This window comes from Lycium barbarum, chromosome 12 (assembly GCF_019175385.1).
Source record: "Lycium barbarum isolate Lr01 chromosome 12, ASM1917538v2, whole genome shotgun sequence".
Lineage (NCBI taxonomy): Eukaryota > Viridiplantae > Streptophyta > Magnoliopsida > Solanales > Solanaceae > Lycium > Lycium barbarum.
Genome location: NC_083348.1, coordinates 99,976,127 through 99,985,908, shown reverse-complemented (window position 1 = coordinate 99,985,908; position 9,782 = coordinate 99,976,127). Strand labels below are relative to the sequence as shown.

At 40.5% G+C, this 9,782-nt stretch overlaps 1 protein-coding gene across 1 annotated transcript; it reads left to right on the top strand.

Annotated features, from left to right (window-relative positions):
- Positions 1–6,952: 6,952 nt before the first annotated feature.
- LOC132623009 (geraniol 8-hydroxylase-like) lies at positions 6,953–9,242 on the top strand. Its single transcript, XM_060337709.1, has 3 exons — positions 6,953–7,495; positions 7,791–8,229; positions 8,384–9,242. Exons 1-3 carry the CDS (start codon positions 7,038–7,040, stop codon positions 9,026–9,028), a joined length of 1,542 nt encoding a protein of 513 aa, XP_060193692.1. The 5' UTR covers positions 6,953–7,037; the 3' UTR covers positions 9,029–9,242.
- The last annotated feature ends 540 nt before the right edge of the window (positions 9,243–9,782 follow it).

Here is a 9,782-nt window from a genome sequence, read left to right as displayed (position 1 = left end):
CTCCGGGGGGAGCTGGACTCGGTGAATGCTGATGCAACAACCCTGACCGAGAGAAACCGACGGCTCGAGTCCGAGGCCGCTTTGTCCGACGAGCGCAGGAGGGTGTTCGAAGAGAAAGCCGAGGAGCGATCTCGGATGTGCCAAGGCCTAAGAACCGAGCTCGAGGAAGCGGTTATCGCCAATGATGCCCTTAAGGACGAGCTGGATGCTGCCACTGGTAGGATAAGTGTCCTTGAAGGGGACCAGACTGATCTGGAAGCGAAACTGGCCAAGGCTGAGGCCGACTTGGAAGAAATATGGAGAAGCGTTGAGGCGGCCGAGGTTCACACTGCTATCGTTGCCGAGTATGAGAAGTGGAAGTTGTCACGACCCAACCCCGTGGGCCGCGACCAGTGCCCGAGCTGGGCACCTATACGTACCCGATACCCCAAATTAGCATATTAACAGAATAATAATATAATAATAATATTAGTGGTCGCTACAGAATTTAGCAGAAAAGCAGACTTGTCACACATAGGCCGATAAGGCCATCACAGAACAGAATATCCCAAACATATATACAGAACCCACACAGATGTATCCACAGACCTCTACAGAACATATCATAATCATAAGACGGGACAGGGCCCCGTCATACCCTGAACAAAGTACATATCCAGATAGCAGTGACAGACTGTACCAAAAGATGGGCTCTGTAGAAGAGAGCGCCCCAAATAGCAGAAATAGGATCCTAAACGTGTGGATCAGCGAACCTGTCGTCAGTACCTGCGCGGCATGAAAACGCAGCCCCCGAAGAAAGGGGGTCAGTACGAAATATGTACTGAATATGTAAAGCGGAATCACAGAAGTCAAATCATAATGGTTACAGAAAATGAGTACAGAATCCAGAGTGTCAAATGCATATTTCCAAAATAGACAGAATGCGTACAGAAACATATGTCATATCATATCATATCCGGTCCCTGACACGGGACTCGGCAGACAGAATGTGGCCACCCTCCCGACGCTGGTGCCACTATACAGAGGAATCAGAAAAAGGGGTGTGGCCCCGTATCATATAATGTCATATCAAAATGGCCATACAGATCAGATCAGAATAGGCGGACATGGCACATCATACTCCACAGACCCATGTACGCGTATACCTGCCCCCTCACATCGGGACGCGGCGAACAATGCAGAGAATTACGCTTGACAACATATCCTGGCCCGGGCTCAGTGTGGGAAACATTGGGACATCCACGAATGGAGTAGTGAGAGACTAATGCAATTTAAAAATGTAATAAATGTTTTCAAAGACTCGATGAAGCGTATCAAAGACAAAAAATCCAATGGGGTCGGACGGAATCATAATAAATGTATTTCGGATATCATAATAAATTACAGAAGCATAACTTTCCCGAAGTCATTCCGAGTGTCAAAATAATTTATAATATTTAACAGAATATTTAAAATAATATTCGTTAAGCGATTAGTAGGGTAATTAAAACATTTCTTTCAAAAATCGCTTAAAAAGGAAGCTTTAACACATTAGGGGCAAAACCGTAAATAGCGGGCCCACCTTGGGACAAACAAGGCGGCGGGCTCAAATTGTGCCCTCTAAGCATATAGTATCACCTAAAAAGGTTATACAAACATTCTATGACTTTCTGAATAATTTAGAGCAAAATTGCATAATTTCAGAAAAAGCGTATCAAAATGGTTCAATTCTACTGAAGGAAAAACTGAAATTTTGTCTTGCGGATTCCGAGGGCCAAGAGGTCCTTCGAGGCCCGGATCCGACCCTAACACACTAGGGGCATGCCAAGGGAAGAATTGGGGTTGCTTTACATACCTTTCGCGCTCCTTAAGCCTTTCCAAACTCACTTCCCGTTTCGTCGAAAAACTGCAATTGGTCAAGTTTACCAATTGTGAATTATTAATGCCATTATTTCAACTTTAAGCATATTTGGCTACCGAAATTTCGGCAGCACTTCCCCTATACATATGACACCCCGAGAATTCAACTCGGCTATAAATCATCAACAACAACCCAAATGACAACAACAATATCAACAATGAACATTAAAAACACAAATATCCTTCAACTAGTCATTTTTCTCACAAGTTGACATAATCTTCAATTCAACCCAACTTTCAACTAAGATCAATAATTTCATATTCAACAACCATCATGATCATCACCATATAGTTCTAGAAACATTTCATATCGTTTTCCTTAAGATATACACTCGATATACATGATATACAATCTTCCGCCAAAATCATAACTTATGCAAAACATCAAATCTTTGGCATACAACTTCATAACAAGTTTCCAACTTCCAAATTCATCAATGGTCATCACAACTAACAACCAAACAACTTCATTTCCTTAATGTCGGAAAAACCATACTAAAACGACATAAGTTTCTACATTCCAATTCAATACAAACATATATCATTCTAACTTCATTTACATATCAAGCATTACAACAACACTCCAATACTCTAAACAAACTTAATCCATTTCATTCCCAAGTCAAATATACCACACGGCCATATGCTATTTTTCTCCATTCAATCAAATTTATTCCACTTTCATTCTCAACATAAATTCCATCACATTCACAACTAGAATACAACATGAATTCTATACATTTTTGGCTATACAATATACAAATACACATGGCTACACATATATACCACACACCCACTTTGCAAACTTCCATTTCTCCATACAATCAACACATTTCTATATACTACAACCCAAACAAAACTCCATAACACAAGAATAAAGGATAAATTCTTACCTTTTCCTCTAGTCTTCTTTACTTGAATTTGTGATCACTTTGGTGAACCAAGGCCTCCTTTCTCCAAACCAACTACACCAAGTTGAAGAGGGGACTCAACTTAGTAAGGAAACCACAAAATACAAATTTTTAACACAAGATTTTTGGTGGTGAATTTTCCACACCAAACCCGAAATGCCTTCTTTTTTTTGCTCTTGTTTTGCTCTTCTTTCTCTTCTAAGTCTCTTGAACCTTCTAAGGGATAGTGATCCCTTTATAATTAATTAGCACATGGAAATATTCATTAAAGCCATGGGTTGGGCCTCACTTGGCCGGCCACCCCTTAAACATTGGGCCTAAATTTTTATTTTATTTTTTTGGGCCAACTCGGTTGGTCCCGAGTTGGGCCTAGCCCACTGACCTTTCGACCTTAAAACGTTCATAACTCCTTGTACCGACGTCACCTGGGAACCCACGACCTATGGATTGAAAGCTAATTCAATTATCTACAACTTCTATTTCAAGGTATTTTCGAAATTCCAAACTTACAATACAGTTTTTGCCCCCCAAAGTCAGGTCACCCGAAAAAGTTTTCTTAAAAATATTCGTTTGGAGGGTTTCCACTTTGATTTGGTCCAAAGGTACTTCATGAGTTGTGTTTAACTTTACATATGTGATTCATATGACTTTTCAGATGTTCCAAAAAAAAATCTCAGTATGTGGGCCCCACCCCAGCAGATGCTCCGAGGTTCAAAAATACGGGATATAACAGAAGTCTCGGCGAATCACCCTTGAGCAAGCCGAACATGGTCTCTCGGATCTTCCGGCCCTGTTACTCGAGGCCAAGAGGATGGAGGAAGAGGACAATCGTGCCCTCGGGTCCAAGTCAGATGACTCCGAGCGAACTGTGTCCGAGCACTCATCCACCTCCAGTCACGCCGGATAGTATGGGGCTTATGCCTTGCTTTTCGTTTTTGTTTTTTTGCCCTCGAAGTTGCCCTTATAGGACTTCGTTTTTCTTTTGATTTAAGGGACATCCATTGTATAAATGAAAAGTGCATCTTTCTTGCTTCTTCGTTTGAATGTTTGCTTACTGCTTTTGCTATAGCTGTTGATCCGTTCTAGGACCGGTCGACTCATAGTTGTTAATTCATTGTGCCCGCCGGTTTTATCCGATATTTTATGGCCGGTGGCTTATCAAATTTTGGCTTGGATCATGATGATCTCGTTGCCTTTGTCGAATTTCGACCAAGGTACCCGGCGTAGGGTATGCGAATGGGGCAGGGTCGAGATACGACGGTTATCGATTGGGCATAGTATATTTAACAGAGAGCTGTTTTCCCAACTTGTGTTTGCAAAATGTTTGTACACATGAGAATTTTAACTCTTTCTGGTTTAGCCGTAGCAAATGTAAAATGGGACACGATTCATTATGATTGTTTGGTCCTTACATCGGGGACTATGGCCGGTGGCCGGGCCCTAGTTTTGCCGTAGCAAATGTTGAATGGGACACGATTCGTTATGATCATTTGGTCCTTACATCGGGGACTATGGCCGGTGGCCGGGCCCTAGTTTTGCCGTAGCAAATGTTGAGCTTCTTCGTTTGTTTTAATCGGTGTCATCTTTGGTGTAGCATAGTACTCCCCTAGCACTGATCCGATCTTCAAGGTCAGGTGAGTGTTATTATGTCCCCCATCGGAGGGTGCGACACCGGTTATTCGGGTACTTGCCCTTCATATTCGTCAAGTAACACGTTGTACTCGTTGCCTCGTTAAAAACCTTGTCGGAAAACCCATTTTGGGACAAAACCGGACTAAGGAAAAGAGTGCAACACGTGTTTTCAGATCTGGGTTCTAATTTTGTCCCACTCTTGTCTTCCTGCAAAAAAGAGAAAAGTTAATAAGAGAATTCGGGGGGATCATACCTCAGCAGTAGTATCTCTTTAGGTGGGCCACGTTCCAGTTATTACGCAGACGTTGCCCGTCCATGGACTCCAATTGATACGACCCTTTGCCCGTTATACCGGTTATCTTGTACGAGCCTTTCCAGTTCGGACCCAGCTTTCCCTTGTTGGGGTTCTTGGTGTGCAAGGTAATTTTTCGAAGTATTAAATCCCCCACTTGGAAATGCCGGAAGTTGGCTCTTCGGTTGTAATATCTTTCCATCCTCTGTTTTTGGGCCGCTATGCGGACCGACGCTCCTTCGCGTAGCTCATCCGCGAGGTCGAGCTTCACGGCCATAGCCTCCCCGTTTGATTCTTCGGTGGCATATCTGAAACGGAGGGTCGGTTCGCCAACCTCCACGGGGATGAGGGCTTCGGCTCCGTAAACCAATGAGAATGGGGTTTCCCCCGTGCTCGATTTGGATGTGGTTCTGTAAGCCCAGAGCACCTACGGGAGTATTTTGTTCGTTGATTCTGCCTGCCCGTTTGCACACGGGTGATACGGGGTTGACACGATTTTCTTGATCTTCAACCCCTCGAGGAAACTGTTGACCTTGCCACCCACGAACTGGGGGCCATTATCACAGGTTATCTCAGAGGGGATGCCGAAGCGGCAGACGATGTGGTCCCATATGAAGTCGATGACTTCCTTTTCTTTTATCTTTTCGAAGGCCTGCGCTTCAACCCACTTAGAAAAATACTCAGTCATAAACAAAATGAAACGGGCCTTACCTGATGCCCGAGGTAACGGACCAACAATGTCCATTCCCCATTTCATGAAAGGCCAAGGTGAGATGACCGAATGCAGCAACTCCCCGGGCTGGTGAATCATCGGAGCATGCTTCTGACACCCGTCACATTTTTGGACAAAACTTTTCGTGTCCTCGTCCATCCGGTTTGCCTCATATCCGGTTTTTACCGTATACATATATGTCCAAAACTTGCTTCGTAAATGGACATTCATCCATTTATTTTCATGATTAATTGACAACATTGCATACATGACACATGGACTAATAATTTGCCAATCAACACTTTGAAATACTACCGCATATGAATCCTTTGTCTCGGTTCTGTCCTATTTTTTCAGAGTATTTTGAGGATTCAGCGTGATTTAAGAATTTTGTTGGCTGTTAATCTATCACAAGTTTGTAACTTTGCATTTTTATCTTGGTATGGAACCGACAATATTTAACAAAACTTATATGATTGGTCTAAAACAACCTAAAGATACTCGTGACATGATGTGATATCGTCCTTTTAGACAAAACCTACACTTTATCAACTTTTATTACTTTTCAAATACCAATATCGTATTTTGTTCACACAGCCAACACATATATTATAAATCTCCAATTAAACATCTACTAACTTCCAATCTAATATGTTGGTGTAGAAGCAATAAATGAAAGGAAGAAAACAATATTATTGAAAGACTAAAAACATGCAAGTAACCACGACTAGCGCAATTTCCACATGGAAAACCGACCCTACTGGACCTGGATACCATCTTTTTCAGTGGTAGATAGAATACTAAGATTATTCTCGTACATTACATAGTCAATTAGCATAACTTATGGTCTTTGTTGAGTCACATGTTGTTTTCATGCATATTTCACCATTCGTTTTCAAATCTAGGATATTATTGACCTCTACAGGGTAAGATATCTCTCTCTCCCCCTCTCTCTCTCTCTCTCTCTCTCTCTCTCTCTCTCTCTATATATATATATATATATATATATATATATATATATATATCATTTTCACCTCCAACTTTACTTTAAAAATCAAGCTCCTTCCTCAACTTTGAACAATAGACATTCTCCCCCCTTTTATCAAGGGTGAAATACACTTAATAAAACATAAAAGAGTAAACATCAATAAAATAAAAATCAAACTCCCTCCTCAACTTCATACTCGTCCCGCCAAACCATTGACTCTGATACTAGTTGTTGGGCTAAACGGCCCAAAGATACTCTTAACATGATGTGATATTGTCCACTTTGGGCCAAGGCCGCACGGTTTTCCTCAAAAGGCCTCACATCATTAAGAGTATTTAACTCCTTATAAATAACTCATTTTCTTTTTTAACTATTAATGTCGTATTTTGTTCGCACACTCAATAATTTCCTCATCAATGAGAGATGCCATGTGACGGATCTAGTGCCCTGCTTTATATTATTATATAGATATATATAGATTTCTCCTAACCGACATTCTACTAATATATACTCATACCACTATAAATATATGTATAGAACAAGTTTTCTTGATCATAAAGCCAGTGATTAGTTAAACGAATATTTTTTGAACGTTTACTCTATATGGATTATTATTATACCACTCTTCTAGCTCTCTTGCTAGCCTGGACTTTGATCCAAGGCTTCACTTTATTACTAGCATTATTACCAACAAATAGAAGCAGAAAGCTTCCTCCAGGACCCTTCCCATTACCCATAATTGGAAACCTCCACTTGCTAGGCAATCAGCCGCATGAATCATTTGCCAGGCTCGCAAATTTTCATGGCCCAATTATGCGTCTGAAGTTGGGCCAAATAACAACTGTGGTCATTTCTTCTTCAGACATAGCCAGACAAGTGTTCCAAAAGCAAGACTTAGTCTTCTCTAGTAGATCAATTCCTGATATGGTTCAAACGGACAATTTTCACATGTTCTCCGTTTCTTGGCTTCCCTCTGTTTCCCCTCAATGGAGAAATCTCCGAAAAGTCTTGAATGCTTACATCTTCTCCGTTAACAAGCTTGATGCCAGCCAGCACCTTAGGTACGTTACGTTAATGTTACCGTGTGTGACCACATCATCTAAAAGTTTAAATCGTTAAAGAATTCAGGCTCTATTTATTTAATTATGTTTTTCAGTACGCCCTCTCATGTGCGTGCTTAAAATTGTTTCATGGGCTATAAGCACGCAAAAAGATATTTTTGATAAGGAATGGCGGTGAGTCGACCCATAACCTCTGCATGCTCTAATATCAAGTTAATTATGTGATTACCTCATCAAAAATCTTAAACGGTTAGCGAATACACACTTTTATTTACTGAACCATGTTTTCAATAAGGTACAAGAAGATCCAAGAACTTGTTGTTTATTGTCAAAGGAGTAGCCAAATTGGCGAGGCGGTAGATATTGGTGGAGCAATTTTCAGGACCTTGTTGAATTTACTTTCTAACACCCTTTTTTCAAAAGACTTGGCGGATCCGAATGTAAATTCTGGTAAAGAATTTAAGGATCTGGTGGAGGAAATAATGATGGACTTGGGCAAACCAAACTTGGTGGATTACTTCCCACTGCTAAAAATTGTAGATCCTCAAGGGCTGAGGCGATATAATTCTCGTTTCGGAAAGCTACTAAATATATTTAATGGAATGATAAGCGAGAGGCTGGAGCTAAGGAAGTTACAAAATGATCAAAAGACTGATGTTTTAGATGCCTTAATCACAGCCACTGAACAGAGGCCCAAAGAGATTGATCTCAAGCATATAGCAACAATTTGTTTGGTGAGTCATCTTAAATTCTCCTAGCATATATTTAACATATTGTACTTTTGAAATTATGAGTGCAACATTTAAAATTTGGTCGAAATTTAGTAATATATATAACATTAATAAATATAACTTGCATTTTCACCTCAAAGTTCTCGGTGTATCTCAGGACCTATTTGTTGCCGGGACTGATACAAGTTCGAACATAGTGGAATGGGCTATGGCTGAGATTCTTAAAGCTCCAAAAATTATGAAGATAGCCCAAGCTGAGCTCGCAGAAGTCATCGGAGAAGGCAAGGCAATAGACGAAGCTGACGTTGCCCGGCTCCCTTACTTGCAGTGCATTATTAAAGAAGCTTTCAGGCTGCACCCTCCAGCTCCTTTTTTAGTTCCTCGAAAAGTAGAGCAAGATGTTGAGGTGTGTGGCTACACTGTCCCTAAGGGTTCAAAAGTGCTTACTAATGTATGGGCAATTGGCCGAGATCCAACTCTTTGGGAAGACCCTTTGATATTTAATCCTGATAGGTTTAAGGATTCAAAATTGGATGTGCGAGGTCGAGATTTTGAGTTAATTCCATTTGGTGCTGGTCGAAGAATTTGCCCTGGTTTGCCATTGGCAATAAGGATGGTTCCAGTAATGCTTGGCACACTGTTGAATACATTTAAATGGAAAATTGAGGGTGACATTGCACCAAAAGACTTGGACATGCAGGAGAAATTTGGCCTCACTTTGGCCAAACTTCGCCCTCTGCGAGCCATCCCGCTTCACCTTCCAACTCCCAAGGATGGCTTTCTAGAAAAGGCAATGGATTAATATTGTAACTAATATTTCATTTCCAAAAAATGAAAAATAAATGAAGCATTAATTAGTATAAGCATAAATTATGTACTCAATAATTTGCTGTGAAGGAAAGTTTCTTCCTAAGAAAGAGATAGGGAAGATTTATTGGAAAAGTAAGCATACAAGATGTCTAACATCCATGTACTACTTGCATTTGGAATGCTAACTCATATTCGAATTTGATTTACATTTTTCCAAGCTAAATATTTACTACTGGCTGGTAACTCGAAATGTTACCACTATATTGTAAAACTAAATCGTTGTAAAACCAAATTGTATTTTATTTTTATTTAATAGAGAAGTTAACAACATTAGAAGAAAGATTTTGACTGATAATTTCATTTGGTGCTGGTCGAAGAATTTGTCCTGCTTTCTCCACTGGCAATAAGGATGGTCCCAGTAATGCTTGGATAATTGTTGAAAACAACATGGAAAATTGAGGGCCACATTGCACCAATGAATTTGGACATATGCATGCAGGAGAAATTTGGCCAAACTTCGTCCTCTTCAAAGGATGGATTACTAGAAAAGGCCATGCATGAATACTAACCCCTAATATTTCCTTTCCAAACAAAGTGTGTGGATGCATCTGCTGTTTTCTTATATCACTAAACAATGAAAAGGCTATGCATGAATACTAACCATTAATATTTCCTTTCCAAACAAAGTGTGTGGATGCATCTACTGTTTTTTTTATAGGGAAAAGGGTCAAATATACCCCTCTACT